At 38.6% G+C, this 17,311-nt stretch overlaps 1 protein-coding gene across 1 annotated transcript in view; it reads right to left on the bottom strand.

The window, feature by feature from the left end:
* The window catches only part of HSD17B4 (hydroxysteroid (17-beta) dehydrogenase 4), a 58,924-nt gene extending 42,136 nt beyond the window's left edge, over positions 1-16,788 (bottom strand). The window contains exons 1-11 of the mRNA XM_010002354.1: positions 16,761-16,788; positions 16,454-16,507; positions 11,636-11,743; positions 11,071-11,130; positions 10,047-10,068; positions 9,891-9,937; positions 9,034-9,118; positions 7,194-7,381; positions 4,962-5,053; positions 4,320-4,344; positions 846-974 (exon numbers count right to left, since the gene is read on the bottom strand). Coding sequence (XP_010000656.1) covers positions 846-974; positions 4,320-4,344; positions 4,962-5,053; positions 7,194-7,381; positions 9,034-9,118; positions 9,891-9,937; positions 10,047-10,068; positions 11,071-11,130; positions 11,636-11,743; positions 16,454-16,507; positions 16,761-16,788 — 838 coding nt within the window. The remainder of the gene's footprint in view (positions 1-845; positions 975-4,319; positions 4,345-4,961; positions 5,054-7,193; positions 7,382-9,033; positions 9,119-9,890; positions 9,938-10,046; positions 10,069-11,070; positions 11,131-11,635; positions 11,744-16,453; positions 16,508-16,760) is intronic.
* Positions 16,789-17,311: the final 523 nt, after the last annotated feature.

Here is a 17,311-nt window from a genome sequence, read left to right as displayed (position 1 = left end):
TTCCCTCTGTCCCAAACACTTAAATGCTAGTATTTCATAATTTGATTAGTACTCAATATTTAACCCAAATAAAGATACTCATAATAACCAAATAACTATCAATGATACTAAGCGTAAGTAACTCACACTAACAAACTAAACATAACACCTCAAGGAATTTTGGAAAGCAGTTGGTAACATTAGTCCATACTGTTCTTCTATGAAATATCACAACTACTAATCTAAATAAAGAGAGACATAAGAAAACAAAGAGAAAATCTGGAATATAAAAGAGAAGCAAGTATGTCAACAGGGCAGATCAAAGTCGTTTTGGTTAAAAAAAAATAATGGGAAAAAACAAGGAAACAAAGCATTGGACCAAACAGTCATCTTGGTCACTAGCCAACGGGGTGACATTACCCAGGAATACAAGGCAGTAAGGAAGAACTGAATTACTTCATCAGAGTTTTTTGGTATGGAAATGTCTGCTGAAAAACAAGATTCCAGGACTGAAAAGAAAATACAATCTCTCTATTACACTGCTACTACCTGTATGAAAGTGCAATCAAGTAATAAACAAGCATTAGTCTGGCTGTAACACATGAAATGACAGAATGATAGTGATGTCACTTCCCTAGGAACTCTTAAGAAAGATAAAACTGTCTTAATTCTAAAGGTAAGAACACAAGTTTCTTTAAAAAGATCTGGCTGTATTGAAAGAGTACATCACTAGGGTTACATGTTTACAAAATAAATCACTGGTTCTGTGGACTTTCTGAAGTAGTTTCTGCAAATGTCTGAAAAGAAAGCATTCTCTTCATAACTTTGCTTGCCTAAACTACCTACATTATCAAAGTCTCCTTTACCTTGGATACTTCTGGGTTTGCTGGCATTATCAAAGTCACAGACCTTCTCCCACCGATTTCTCACTGCTTCCGCTGTCATTGGCTGATTCTTTCCTCTGACAATAGCACCCAAGGATCGCTCCCAGCGCACTAATGGAAAACATGAGCCAGAGTTCAAGGAAACAAAAAAATTATTTTTGTTTATTTAAATCACTTTCATCTAGGCCACTACTTTCAAGATGGTGCAAGAAAGGAAAGGTTTTTAATACTCCAATTTAAGTCACCAGTCTAAAATCAAGCTGGGCTAAAATGGCTTTAAAATATTAAAAGTTTTAACATTTAGAAAAGGAAGAGCAGTGGTTTTAAGTTTCATTAAAGCCACAATGGACTGGCTGCTCTCTGAAATTAATACCTCAGATTTAGGATTCTGTTTAGTGAAAAGTTGTAACTATTTGCTTATGTATCAACAGACAATGTTATCTAATATGATTTTGGGCTACTAATGCTTAGAAATCTTCTGAAAATCTTAGAAAACTGTAAGGGAAACGTGAAAAATCACTTGTTATCCATGAAAGAATGCAAATACCCAAGAATGCCACACCTCAAGCACTGTGTGCAGTTCTGGGCACCACAGTACAGGAAGGACATCTTGATGCTAGAGATGGTGCAGAGAAGGGCAACTAGGCTGATTAAGGGTCTGGAGAACAGGTATTATGAGGAAAAGCTGAGGGATTTGGGGCTCTTCAGCCTGGAGGAGAGAAGGCTGAGGGGAGACCTCACTGCTCTTTACGGCTACCTGAAAAGAGGTTGTAGTGATGTGGGTATTGAGATCTCCTCTCTAGTGACTAGTGACAGAACAAGAGGAAACGGGTCAAGCAGCACCAGGGGAGGTTCACACTGGGTATCAAGAAAAATTTATTCACAGAAAATAGTCGTGAGGCATTGGAACAGAAACCAGGGAGGTGGCAGAGGCACCATCCCTGGAGGCGGTAATTAGAATGTATAGAAATGGTATTTCAGGAGATGGTTTAGTGATTCCAGCCCTCCCATCATCTCTGTGGCCTCCTCCCGTCTCCTTCCATGTCCTTCCTGTGCTGGGGGCTCCAGAACTGAGCAACCCCAACTCTCTCAGCCTGTCTTCATCCCTGGGGACAGGAGCAGCTAAGACCCCCCTGGCTTTGCTCCTGCCCCCATTGGGACCTGCTCGATCACCATGGTTGGGATCTGCTGGGCACCCTCTTCTGGAGACCCCCCCATCTCATCTCCCAGACGCTTTCCAAGCCCTAAGGGATCAGCTGTTGGGTGGGGACGTGGAGCTGTGACACCCCCTTCTTCCCCAATGTCCCCCCCAGGTTGTGACGACCTCATCGGCGCCGTCTTCGAGCTGGGGAGGACCCTGTGCCGCCTGCAGCTCTCGGACGAGGAGCTCGCCCTCTTCACTGCTGCTGTCCTGCTCTCCCCAGGTATGGGGGGCACTTTGGGGGGACACAGCCAGGACCTGGGCAGGGGGAGCCTCGTGCCAAAGCCAGAGAGAATCATTGGGTCAATGGGATCAATGGGATGAAATTCAACAAGGCCCAGTTTGGCCACAATCGCCCCAGGCAGCTGCAGGCTAAGGAAGAGGGGCTGGAGAGCTGCCCAGTAGAGAGGGACCTGGGAGTACTGGTTGACAACCGGTTGGACATGAGCCACTAGAGTGTCCAGGTGACCTGGAAAGCCAATGGCATCCTGGTTTGTATCAGGAATAATGTGGCCAGCAGGAGTAGGGATGTGATTCTGCCCCTGTACTCAGCACTGGTGAGGCCTCACCTCGAGTCGTGTGTGCAGTTCTGGGCCCGTCACTTTAAGAAGGATATTGAGGTGCTGGAGCAGGTCCAGAGAAGAGCAACAAGGCTGGTGAAAGGACTAGAGGGAAAGTCTTATAGGGATAGGCTGAGGAAGCTGAGGTTGTTTAGCTTGGAGAGGAGAAGAGTCAAGCAGGACCTTATCACTCTCTCCAACTACCTGAAGAGACGTTGTAGTAAGGTGTGGGCTGATCTCTTTTTCCAGGCAACTAATGACAGGACAAGAGAGCACAAGCTGCACCAGGGGAGGTTTAGGCTGGATATTAGGAAGCACTTTCTTATGGAGAGGATGATTAAGACATTGGAATGGACTGCCCAGGGAAGTGGTGGAGGCACCATCCTTGGATGTGTTCAACGAAAGCCTGGATGTGGCACTTAGCGCCATGATCTAGCCAACATGTTCGTATTGGGCATAGGCTGGACCTGATGATCTTAAAGGTCTTTTCCAGCCTTGGTGATTCTGTGCATGTGTGAAACCAGTTCTGGAAGGATATGGACTACCTGGACTGCAACTAATCCTTAAATCTATCAAGCTGGCTTTGCTCTTAATTAGCAATAGACATTACACCGGTAAATAAATACCTTACTAAAACCATACTGCTATCTTAGAAACAACTTTGTTTCATTTATAAAACTTCAATAGTAGTCATTACAATAATGAAAAATTGTATTTTCTTACTAGAGAGGAGAAGGCACAGATTTTTCTTTGTATCAAATCTCAGCTCCCTGTGGTAGCAAAAGGTTTTACACTACTGCCTCAATTTGTTTAATCTGTTTAATTGTTTAATACACTGCCTGGGAAAAGCTATTCTAGTGCCACTATAACATCTACAGTTAGTTAGAAACGTACAAAATCTTTGTCAAACTGGAAAAAAAAATGTTTTGCAAGAAGGGGGAATCACTTCTTGAATTAATTATCCTATTTCCAACACCCTGGTGATATTCATGTAGGCTGAAAAGTCCTTTAACAGCTCAGGAAAATAATGCTGGTACGAGGTTCAATGTAATAAGGAAGTTAATACGTTTCACACACTCAGTTAAGTTTTCCATCTCACAAGCCCTCAGTATTGACTGTTAGTCTTCTTTAGGTTCATATTTAAGCTAGTCACTGTATTCACTGAAGCAAAGTACCCAGCTAGCATAGTTACTGGTTATTGAAAAGGAGAAGTGCCTCAATATGTTAATGCATGTCACTGGTATTTTTACAGCAGTATAAATAAAGGTAGAAAGCAACTAAAAAGCTGTCTATTCACCAGCATGTGCTACTTTTATACAATTAAAAATTGAAGAAAAGGCAGTAATATATACTTAGCACCAAAAATTGAGACTTTTCTTGACTTTAATTATATCCTCAGGATTCAAGAGTTAAGATTATTTAGCTAGATATTCAGTTACTATTAGTCAGCTCCAAAGTATAACAAAGCACATACCTAAGTTATGTTCTCCCATGTGCAGTGAAATTTGTGACTTCACCCAAAATAAGGAGTCCCCTTAGAACCCTAGGGCCTTTGCTTATCTTGTCTCACTAAATAAAAATGTCTTGAGCAGTGGTTAACTGCAAAGATGATTTGCACACTTTGGTTGTCAATTTAAAAAAAAACAAAAACAAAACAAAAACAAAACACAAAATCCTGCAACACAAAGTACTTACATTTTCCAATCCATCCAGCTCCTACCTGCCAAGAAAAAAGAAAATCATCAGCTTACCACATGTTAAAAAGCAAGTCTTGATAATGTAGAGAAACAAAATTACACCTCAGAACAAACGTAGCACAGTAAAAATTTCTGAACTACTGCTAGTTCCATTTAACAGTTTAGGTAAGCACTAGAACATGAGCAACACAAAACTCCAAAAACCAAGATCACAGCTTCCATCTGATTTGTGAGCTAGCAGTTTGATGACAATACCTATGATGTATTCCATAACTAAGTAATTAAACCTTATTCCAAGTTACTTTCTGTGTTGGAATGATTTAGAAAACAAAAACTTCTTTCAAAGTAGTTACTCTGATACGTTTTCAAATTTATGGGAGTACAGTAAGAACTATAACAATCAAATCCATAATATTTTGAGCACACACCAGAATTTCACACAGTTGTTCCTGCCCTATGTCACACACAGCACAACAGGGTCAACATTTATTCTGCCTATACTGAGTATGTAGTATCTAACATGATAATTCAGTTTCAGCAAAAAGGTTAAGACTGAACAGGCTAAAGAAAATTCCTTATTTCAGGGGAAGGAGTAAAGGGAGGGAAACACAGGAAAGAAAGAGAAAATAAAAAAAATTACCTCAAACAGACTGCCATTCTCCGCACAGCTCTCGTGGCAAAGCCAAACAACTAAGGGAGCAACATACTCTGGTTTGAAAGCATCTACCAGATCTAGAGCAAATTGGAGAGGGGAATCGTAAAATAGAAATACTATATAATTTCACCAAGTTGTTCTTACTCTAACACCTTCTGATGAACAGCACAGTCAGGAAGAATTTAACCAACAGTGTTCTGCCATGAAAAGAAATGACAAATGAAATTAAACATTAAAGGATTCATTAAATATGAAAACTCCTGAGACATGTATGCCTCCAAACCAAATGACACTGGTTCTCAGTCAAACAGATGAAAGACTGTCTAAACGTTGGGAACACCTTAACATTCTGATTGCAAAGCCAGATACCTTCCTAAATTTCCATCTGACATGAAGCCTGAAACAAGGACAGGACAGCTACACATAATCCTGGTGAAGACATATCTCAGAAATTTTTCTTTTAATTTGCTAGTCATTTATAAAGAAAAGACAATATGAAAAGAATTGCAGCTGCTGTGTATTTGAGAAACATCCCACTTGCAAATGCTGGTATTTCCAAATTAGATACCAGGCATTATCAGCATGCTAAATTTATGTATCACTTCTATTTTGGGATTTTCATTACCATCTGGTACAAGCAAAAAGTATCAGAAAACGGAGGTATTGTCATGGAGGAGAGCGTGGTTGCCCAGGCAGCTCTTACCACGTATTCTATCCACTGTCTGAAAATTAAAAATAACTTTAATTTCCATTTTCATCTTTTAAAGTATTATTCTTTCAACAGCAATAGACAGATAGCTGTTTCTGAGCAAAAATTCAGCAAGCATTTTCAAGTATTCCCTAACAGATTAAGAGCTGTGAAAGTATAGCATTAAAGGTAATATTTATCAGCCAAGCAGAAGTAACAGAAGTTCATTTTCTGAACTTTCACAAAGGTAAAAGGAAAGTGAACTTCATTTAATATGGCATATCGTAAGTGCCTTAGACTTTTTTTAAGGTATTCCACTTTACGGCACACACCACTTAGCCCCAAAAATTAGCACTAGATTCTTACTACTAATGTTATTAATCCACTATTAAATTAATTAAGAAATAGGTGTTAGAAGTTTAAAAAAAAAAACCAACAAAAACACAAAAAATGCAAACTGCATTTAGAGTTCTAGCAAGAAAACCGTAAGTGTGCCAAGATGGTTTTCTTACTCCATGTAAATATCTTCAGGAAAATCCAGCTATTGAACTTCACTTTATGCCTCAGGAACTCATGGATACAAGCTTAATGTATTTGACTTTTCTGTAAGTGTGTACAATAAATCCCTGGAACCTATAACCTATGGAGGTGCTAGATTTCCTGATCACTTGGATTATTTAGACCTAAACCAGGATACTTTGCACAAACTTTCTTAGTCTAACAGAATCATGCATTTAAAATCATGCATGCATTGCATGCATAACTGTATACAACACATAACTCTTCAACATTTTGTATCTCAATCTGAAAAAATAATAATTCCTCTGAATTTGAAGTCTGCCTATCACTAACAAAAAGAAGGGACCGAGGGAAATTAAACTGACTGATTCTACAAGACTATCTGAAACTAATTTCCTTCCATAGACTTTTTTATTTCCCTTTCTTTTTTTTTTCTTCTGGTCATTTATCAAATTAAGTAGTTGCTCAGTTTGTCCTAAGTTTACGGTTTACAAAGAGCTGTCTCCTGCAATGCTCTTTATAGTGACTTTCCAGTACAATTCTATTCTGTTAAAACCTGTTCAAGCACTCAAAGAAAAGTTACTGTGCAATAAAGAAGAGCATCTCCTGCTGATCATGGAATTAAGAAATACACATGATGTATTGTGCAAAACCCAGTATTTCGCAATTAGACAGTACTATAACAAGTGCAGACACTTTATTCACATACCTAATTCCACATCTGATGAAACAAACAAGCTTTTCCACTATAGTAAGATGATCTTGGAAGAGACCATTATTAAAGAGCCTTGCCACATGAAACTGCTTTCATGACTTACAAAAACTGCTTCTATCTTGTTGAAGAAAGAATTCTTTACAACAGACAATGTTTAGTTCAGAGACAAAGACAGTAGGAATAATGAATTAGCAGTGTATGAAGTGTAAATCACTTGCATTTTATAAGAGATAAGGAAGTTAGGTGCGCTTCCATTAACTGAAAATGTAGTATATGTAGAACTTAAATTATTCACCTTGTGGCATGACAGTCTGGGTCAGTCTGGATCCAGCAGTAGGAGCAATTGTGTTGCAGTGGATGTTGTACTTCCTGCCTTCAATTGCAATTGTATTTGAAAGACCCAAAAGGCCAAGTTTTGCAGCACTGTAGTTTGCCTGACCAAAGTTTCCATATATTCCAGCAGCTGAGGAAGTCATGATTATTCTTAGGGACAGAGTAAACAAAAGCAAAAAATATAAATTACTTCTTCAAGTTGTTAAATTATACACAACAGTGTTTTCCAGAATTGGCGTAATACTCTCCATATCCCACAAAACAAAAAAGTGCACAAATATGAAAACAGTATTTGTTGGCTCTGCTAACGAAAGACATGACTTCTTTATGTTTGACTGAAAGCAAACATCTGACAAATCCCAAAGTGTTGCCATAGTAGCAGAAAACTAACAAAGGCGTGAGCCATTTTTAATTATACTGCAACACTAAAATAGATATTCTGAGACAATGGAGTACAGTATTTTCTTTTCATGGTCTAATTAATTGTACTTCAAGCCAGATTATTCTTGTAATTAATGGCTTCAGCCATCAGAAAATTATTTTATGGAAAATTACTTCCCCTTCATATCTACCAGGCAACATAAGAAGGTGCATTCCTACAGAATTCACATTCAAAGAATCTTAATGTGCCTTAAACACATGAAAGAAGACAGCAAAGTCTTGCCCATTGCTGCCCCCTAACATTATTGCTGTGGAGATGACTGAACTGCTCAAAAGAAAGCTCTAAAACCACTGCAACTCATATCTCATTTGAGGCAAGAAAACATTGTGCTGCACGTCTTCTCATAAATTGGAATTCAAATGAAGCATCTACACTTTCACTTTTAAAACAAGTCTTATTTGAATTTGTTCCAATCTACTCTAAACACACTGCATATTTGGGATCAAAATCTATTTCATTTTAATAATCCACTGTTTTTAATTTAAATATAGAGATGTGTCAAGATGAATAAAAGCTACAAAATCCATACAAAACAGACATTTCAGAGATGGCATACATCTGTAAATAGGCAGCTGAAGCACTCATTACCATTGTTATCTGAGCAAATACAGAAAAGGCATCAAGGGGACCTTTTTCCTAAATGGATGCAACTCCTACACTTGAGCAATGTATTCTGCCTGCTGATCTCTCTTCTTATCCTTACAGTTCGGTTGGCTGGATGAGAATTAATGTCAGTTTGGTCACAGAATGACAAAGCAGCTCATACAGCTTTCAACATGTGGGTATGGTTGTCAAGGAAAAGCAACAAAAGTTAAAAAGAAACAAAGGTATGAATTAACTGCACTCTTTCAGTTAACAGTAACACATACCAAAATAGACTAAGAACACAAAACTTCTAAGACAAGTAAATTTGTCCAAAGGGGAACAAAAAAAACCCCAAAACAATAAAACAACAAATAAAAAAACCCCAAAACATGACCCACAAGCAGAACTGCATATATCTGTCATTTCAGTAAGAAGAAGCAGGAGAAGAACCCCTTGAACTTACAGCAACATACAAGTGAAAAACATTTCTAACCAGTCCCCATGGCTGGTTAGAAATGGCATTTCTACAATTCTACAGCTCCTGTCTGGTGTACTTGTATCTACGTGGAAACATGTGCCTACATTGAAGCATTTGGCTGGGAAGCAGTAAGAAGAGCAAAACTGAAAGGATAAGGGCTTACACATTTGGGCCAATTTTGTTTCATCTCAGTGAAAGTGAAAGAAAAAGACACAAAACTCCTCCTTCACTGTCAAGACATGCATCAGTCTGTTACATCCTACTGAAAAAGAAAAAACATTAGTATTTAATTTTTACCTGCCAAATTTCTGATTTTTCATATGATTCCATGCAGCTCGGGTGACCAGGAACGATCCCCTCAAATGAATTCTATGAATTATATCTAGGAATAAATTAAGAACTGGTTAATAATTCCAGGATTTTGTTACCCAACTTGAAATACACCGTTGTTTCCTCTTCACGACAAAAACTGCACTCTCCTCATGTTATCAAACTGTTACTAAAAACATGGGGGCTTGTATCTTTTTTCTTTTTTATATATAATTTTGAAGTGCTTGCCTGAACATACACTGAATATCTCTTCTGTCTCTTGAATAGAGCTCTCCTGTATGGAATTCATAAGCATTCAAAATCCTCACACTTAGGCAGTCAAACAAGGACTACAGAAGCTAGATCATCTTTGCAAAAAAGTCTGCTCCACTGGCTTATCACCATCTACCATCTAACTGAAGGTTCCTTCTATTCTTCTGTCTTGGCACATCAACTTATTCTTCTTTGTTAGTTCTCAATCTTTCAAGCCTGTTTAGTATTCAGCCAGTCACTGCTGGAGCTAGGAATGCTCCATAAAAACTATTTTGTGTGGTTCACATGGCTCTTTTTTGTATTCCACTCAGCACCCTGGAGTGGCATCTAGAGCTTTCCTTACCCTTTGGAACAATACACACCCACTATGCATTGCAGCACAGATCTAGTTTGCAAACTAAACCCAAGGCGGCTGAACAAAGGTAGTTCAGCAGTAAGCTTCCAGGGCAAAATATAATTCTCTGATCTGGTATAGACAGCCTTCGCTGCCTGCTCTTCTTCCTTGTAGCAACAGGAGAGATACAGCCTTTGTATTTCACACAGAAAGTACATTTTAAAGTTTAGAAACTCACCCCAATCTTCATCACTTATCCGAACAAATGAACGGTCTCTTAGGATCCTAAAATACATCATTAGGAGAATAAAACAAAACAAACAGGAAAAAAAAAAAAAAGATGAACAGGTGTTTAAAAAAAAAACTGACAAGAAAAAACCTTCACGTTACTTACCCAGCATTGTTTATAACGATATCTGTAAAAAACCCAAGAAAATAAACTATGTGAATGCATTGATAAAATACAAGCTTGTTCTTATTTTTCTCCCACTTCTAAAACTGTTTACAGACCAGAACACTGCATACATACATCATACTACTACAGCTCCTTGTCCCAAATAGTGAACTCTACCATTGGACAATAATTAAGACAAGACGAAGTATTTCAGTACAGGCAAATCTTGGACTACCAAGAAAACCTAACCAAAAAAGCCTGACAAGAAGGCATAGCTGAGAAGCGCTGGCTACCTAGGAACACCATTCCTGAAGGATGCAGCCATCCTGCAGTTTTGTAGCTTGCTTTGAATTCCAGAGTGCTCCCAATTATGCAGTTTGTGGCACCATCTTTGTTGCAGTAAGCCCAAATCATAACTGCAAGAACCACAGAGCCACAAAAGCAACCTGGATCATTATAATTTTTTATCAAATATTTAATTTGGTTGGCTTTGGTTATGTGTACTTTTTGCCATTTAACTCTGAGTTAAAATCACATAAAATTCCCAATTAAACAGTGGCAATCATATGGCAAAGAGGTACATTACATGTTAGATAAAATATATAAAGCGCTTTTTTTTGTTAAAGCTTTTTGATCTCCACATAAGCAAAAAGAGCTTCCAAAACATGACAGAGCCGAGTCTGACTCTAGCTACATTATTTATCTTAGCTTTACCAAGTAGTTATAACACTTGATGAATTCTGTGCTTTGAGACAGAAATTGTTAACCACTACTGAAATATCAAAATTCTGAAGGGCAGGAAAGTAAGAATCACATACTGAGCTTTAAACTTCTGCTAAAAACTACCAAAAAGACAGAAAAGTTGCTCATTCAGATTTAAAGTGGAAATCCCTGACTTAGGTCTCACCAGCTAAGTCGGTGAGTTCTACTGTTGTCACACTGTACTTGATACAATTGGCAACTGCACTGTTTATAATGGCTCTGTACCTGCAAGGAAGTTACAACAAAAATTAAGCAACTGTACCTATCCTCCCAAAAGCCTCAAGTGCTGTCTTCACAAGCTTTTCACCATCTTCTACTGAATCTGTAAGAAAATATTATTATTATACTGGATACACTGCTCCTTCGGTATATTAACTAACCCCATGGAGCTAAGAAAAACAAATTGTGTACAACCTAAATATAAATAATAAATTCAAATTCAGCCACTATTTGCATGTTGCCCAAAGCAAATCCCCCAAAGTCTAACTGAGTAGCACAATGTTTGCCATTGCAAGAAAAACAAGAAAAACAAGTAAGAATCATCCGTTCCCATTTTGCCTATGACAACTGTAGGTGGGCAGTTTCTTAGTGTTTCAATTTCTTGAAAGCGTATGTATAAGGAAAAGGCAAGTACTAATTTAAAGAGCAATTTATGCACTTGCTTTTGGCTTGCCTGTCTCCATACTCCACATTACATTACACCTACTTAATTTGTATGGTATTGGCAAGCTGGCAGTAGTCCTTTATTAAGGAGTGTCAACTTTTCATTCAACAGGTCCACTATTCCTACACATAAAGCATTACACCATTCTGGAAAAATAACATACCATAATTGGGTACTGCTTTCCCTCCTTTTGCTCTGATTTCGTTAACAACTTTGTCAGCAGCTGAAGAGCTCTTGCCATATCCCTTGAAATCACCTCCAAGATCATTCACTGTGCATCACAAAGAAATTATTTTTTCACCGTTAATATTCAGGATTCGTGGTCTCTCATCTCATCATTACACTGGAAATTTTAGAAGTATTAATGAAACCTGGTGGATCCAGTTCCTACCGAGAACCTCAGATTATTAGAGAAGAACAGTGGTTAACATTATTGCTGTTTTGGTTGGGGTTTTTTTGTTTTGTTTTGTTTGTTTGTTTCTTTTGAAGTAGTATAACATCCAGCATTATTTGTAAAAATAATACAGCAAACAAGTTATTTTTTCTTTTTTTTTTTCTCTCCACCATGCATTCAACTTTCTTGCCTTGCCCAAGCTACCTCTCTAATTTTCTTACTGTAGCTGAGAGATTAAGATCAAGACTGCATACCGATCATAGATTATTAATTCTGGTCTCTTGTCAAACTGCTACAGCTACTACTTGATCTGTAAACAAAACTGAGATGATTTTGTTCCAGTTAATAAGACTAGTTAAAATGTTACTAGTAAGCCTCACTACAGAACAGATGAAGCAGCCTGAAAAAAGAGAGAAGAGCCTGCTCTGAAGCTTCTTCAGACCATGCTCATGCAGAGTAAGAGGGCTACCTGACACAAAGAGCTTCTTTGTTTCCAGACTGTTCTCTGTACTGGGCATGCATCATTAATGGTAGCTGCATGTCCCAAAGTTCCATGGAATTCATCAGGAAAATAAAAACACCCCCAAAAAGTTCCATACACACATTACATTTGGACAAAGATTTTTTTTTCAACTGTAAGAAGTATGTTTTAATGGGTGCAAAATGAGTGTAAGAAAACCATAGTTGACTGTGGATTTACATGCAACAATGGTATTCTGCATAGCAAAACAGTCTTTTGCTACGATTAACTTTTTTTTTTGCTACGATGAAGACTTTGTGCCTTCTAAATTTTTTAAGTCCCTAAGAAGGTAGCCAGAGTGAAATCCACAAAATACGCAAGATATTCTTGCTGGTGCCCTTTTGTTTTTAAACTCTCCGTGTAAAGAGGAACATAGCTTGCAGGACACTTGACAAAATCTTTCTCTATTGCTCAGATGCAGCACTTCAAAAGAAATGTAGAAACTGCAGAAAATCCATATGATTAAATGAAAATGCCAAAGGCCAGAAGTGAGCCACTTAAAGAGTCAGAAAAAAGTAACAACAAACAAAACCAAAACCAAGAACAGCCAAGGCTGAAGGAGGGAAGATGAAGGCAGAACATGATTCTATGCTCAAGCACAGCAACAGACTTACTTAAAAAAGAAAGGACATAAAATCTCTAAGCTAAACAGATCAATAGCTAACAGTCTGAGCACACAGCCAGCGCAATTCAGGTGAGGCCTCAGGCAAAATTTCCAAGGGTAGTGAAGTATTAGAATAGGCAACACCGGCAGACTGCTCAGCCTGCAGCATCACAGGTCTTTATCACGATTTTAAAGAAAAGCAAGTCAGGAACAGCACTACGATTTCTCATATGTCCTGAGAGAGTGGACAATTTCGTGGTAAAAATGTACATAGAAACATTCAGTTAGTCTAGTTAAGACATTACAACCCTCTACCAAAGACACGCTTACAGAATAACTCTTCAAGTGCAATGGAATAATTTAAAAAAACAAAACCAAACAATGGATAAATAACATTGTTTTAAGCTCAAGCTTTACATCATATAATTTCCAGTTGAAACATACAGAAGAAAAGAGTCGGAAACTGTAGGAGTTGTGATAGAGCACTGTTAACAGTTTGAACCTCTAAGGCTATGGGTGCATTATTAGCAAGTAGTGAAGAGCAGCTGAAGCACATCTGTAAAGTTGTCATGGTTTGGGCCCAACATGACAACAAAGGAACAGCCACATGGCCCCTCACCCAACTCGCCCCCAAACACACACACACACACTCTGGGGTAAGGAGGACAAAGCTCATGGGTCGAGACAAAGGACAAGGAGGGTTCTTCACTGATTAAGGTCCTGGGCAAAACAGACTCAACTTGGGGAAAAAATAATAATTTAATTTCACACTAATCAAACACACAGGACACAGACAACACAAAGAACAACTACATATGTTTCGCCCACCCCTGCTTTCTTCCCAGGGCCCAAATCACTTTGTTCCCAGCTTCTCTCCCTCCTTCCCCCCAGTGGCACAGGGGATGGGGTTTAGAGCCAGTTCATGGGCTGGTGGTTCTTGATGCTCCTTCCTCTTCAGGAAGAAGGATTCCTCACAGTCTTTTCCTGCTTCCCCACGCAGTCCCTGCCATGGGAGAGAGTCCTCCATGAACTTCTCCTTCATGACTACTTCCTACGAGGCCTGGAGCAAGCTGCTCCAGTGTGGGCTTCTCACAGAGACACTGCTTTGGGAATAATCACCTCCCCTGGTACCGGGGACTTCCACAGCTGTGTGATCCGAGTCCACTGGTAGCAAATCCAAGTCCAGTGGCCAAAGAAATCCAAGCCCACTGGCCAAGTTCACCCCTCCTGGTGCCTTCAGGGAATGTTCCACCAAGTTCCTCCATGAAGGCAGGGGGAGAACCTGCCATCTTTCCATGGGTTGCAGGGAAACTTCTGCTTGGGCACCTTCTTCCTCACCAACCACCAGTACCACTCTCCTTCCCTAGCACAGCTCTTCTCCCCCAAGTGCTTCTCTGCTCAGGTCTCATTTCATTTCCTTCATACGTTAATCGCTGAGGTGCATCTATTGTCCCTCTAATGGTTCCTTGGCTGGGGCTGGAGCAAGGGGAGCTTCTCAGCTTCTTACAGAAGCCACTCCTGTGGCCCTTCTCCCACTACCAAAAAACCCATCAAACCAGAACAAGAGTGAAACAGTTGGTGCTGATGACCTAACATCTACAGTACATGCTTTTTCAAAAATAAACGAGGTCATTTCTTGCTGTATTCTGGTGCCACCAACCAGTCACTCATTCAGAACAATTTAGATGCACTACTAAATGGCATCTTCCAGTTTGGCTCTTAATGGAACTCCAGTCATGCACTTTGAAACCATCTCACAATGCAAACAAAATTACAAATAGTTACAAATCAGGAGAGGTCCTTCAAAAGCATGGCTCTAAACTAAAACAGCAATACAGTAGAGCCCTCAAGTAGACTGACAAGGAAGAAACACAGGGTCTGGACATAATACAAGTTGCAAAACAAAACCAAAGCATCCCTTTCTGCCTGTCTTCAACTTTTTCTGATAAGAAGCAAGAAAGAGACAAATCAGGACAAAAATCGTGGGAGCAGGCAGCCTTCAGATGATAAGGGAAATTTCTACTTGGGTCGCACTGGTCAAGTCAGTCTAACCACACTGACAGCAACTCACTCAGCAGAAGCATGTACACAGGGATTGATGTGGAACTGGACAGAAAAAGCTCCCATGTTGAGACCCATTGGTATTCCTCCAAGTAGAGTACTGGATCCCTGTTCTTACAATGTGTCTTCATTTCCATAACTTTTAAAAAATAACTTGTTTTAAAGAGACATGAATTTCTCATCTGCTTTAGTAAAAAAAAAAAATGTCTCAACTCTTCGAAGTCAGAATCATAAGAGAACAGTAAGAAAAAGAAATAAATAAATGTAGAGTAATTGCAAAGTAAGAAGAGGTAAAGTGCGATGTAGAGAAACAAGAAATCTCCCTTACAGGCAGTTACCAACTGATTTAGCTATTGTGTAATAAGGCTACGAGATAATGAAGCATTAGCTGTGGTCATGTAATGTATTTTCTTTCAGATCATTCTGGAAATTCAGAAAACGACTAGCTACACAGGGTAAATGCAATTACACATTTGGGCTGCTTTAATGACCTAATTTTTCTTAAAGAAGAACTTCAGATTAAGTATTCATGTTGCTAATAACAAAGTCTCAAAAGTGCCAACTACCAGGAAAAAGAAAAGCTGTATTTTTTTGTCTCCACACAGATTTCTCATATTTAATTAATAAAGTAGAAATAAACAATTTGAATGAAAAGCTAAATTAACTAAAAATCAGTGAGCAAATTCTTGTCCATAATATGCTTAAATATTTAACCTTGAACTCATCCACAATACCCATATAAATATATTCATAGGTAGTCAAAAAGGCAATGCCAACACCAAAGTGTCCAGGAATATAGCTTAACCTTCAGACTTAGTCTGTGATACAGCATTTTGCACAGTAAAATATTCCATGAGGAAGCTTCAACCAAATGACTACAAAACTATGGGAAATCCCTTACTGATGTTATTTAGCACTGTCATTGAGACCATATGGCTCGTCTGTGATGCACTGCAGAAAGAAACAGTGCCCTTTCAGCACATTCTGTGTTCTCTGGGTGACAATGTGTTATATTCCAATAACTTATTTCCTGAGAGAAGGTACTAGAAGATAAGGTATTCACATTTTCCAATGGTTAAAAGTTTCTGAACAGTATTCACCTAAGACAACACTCCCTCTAGCCAGAAGTCACAGCAAACACCACTATACATGGATGAAAGTCAAGTCCACAAAATGATCTGATTCAAATTAGCTTTCCAGTAAAGATAAGCCTTTGGACAAACCTGGGGTACTCTTTCAAAAGAAAATAAAGCTTAGAAGCAAAATTTAAACAGCAAAAGATAAGACAGAAAACCATTAAATAACAAAGGTTACTGTCTAAAAGGGCATGGGCTGTTGAATGTGAGCTATGTGAAAAGGCAAAGGTTATTATCTAGATCAAGTTAGTTAACATAAAACTTACCAACTACTGAAGCTCCTCTTTCAGCAAAAGCCAGAGCATATGCTCTGCCCAAACCTAGATTAAAAAAAAGAGAAGTGAAAAAGAGTAAATTTGTCTACTAGATCACATTTCAAAGAAAAAGACAGAAAAAATGAATTGCATGAAAAAAATGCAACGAATCAGCACAAACACACTGAAGGTTCAAAGTAAAACACTGTTTTCCTAGGAGTTAAAAATTCCAGGTAAGTTCCAAAAATAAAAGTAAACAAACAGATAAATTATAGCAAAATCCTCCAGTCAAGAGAAAAAAAAAAATCCCCATGCTTACTCTTGGTGACTACACTCAACAGAACCATCAGGGCAAGCTGTCTACTGCTTTGTGCTTGTCCCAGAAAAAAAACAATTGTAAGGCATAAAAGTTACTGTCTTGATGTAATAAGGAGGGGATCTTTCAAGTTAATTAATTACATTATAAGTAAATAAGATACTTCTCTGGTTAAAGTTAGTCTTTAAGATTTAAAGAAGAAACTGAACAAAATTTAACTGTGATTGAAGATGTACTGACAAACCCCCTCCAATTATTTGGATACATGTGAATCACTTAACACCACAGTTAAACAGATGCACCCATAGTTTACGTATGATAACAGAAAACATTCAAAGCCAGCTCTCAAAAGAAAAAAAAAGGGGGAGGGGGTGGAGTGTGGAAATCAGAACTGTTTAGACTGTTTCAAAACACACTAATCTCACACCAACAAATCAGAATTTTACATAAGACTCCTATGAGTCACTGCACTGGAGAGCAGCATATGTGAGATGCATAAACGTCCACTGCCTGATGTAAGGCAAGTCCAAGAAAACTGTTTTTTTTGGTTCAGA

Source organism: Chaetura pelagica, unplaced genomic scaffold, assembly GCF_000747805.2.
Source record: "Chaetura pelagica isolate M959 unplaced genomic scaffold, ChaPel_1.0 scaffold387, whole genome shotgun sequence".
NCBI classification, from domain to species: Eukaryota; Metazoa; Chordata; class Aves; order Apodiformes; family Apodidae; genus Chaetura; species Chaetura pelagica.
The sequence above is the reverse complement of the archived record's forward strand: the minus strand, read 5'-3'. Positions and strand labels throughout refer to the sequence as shown.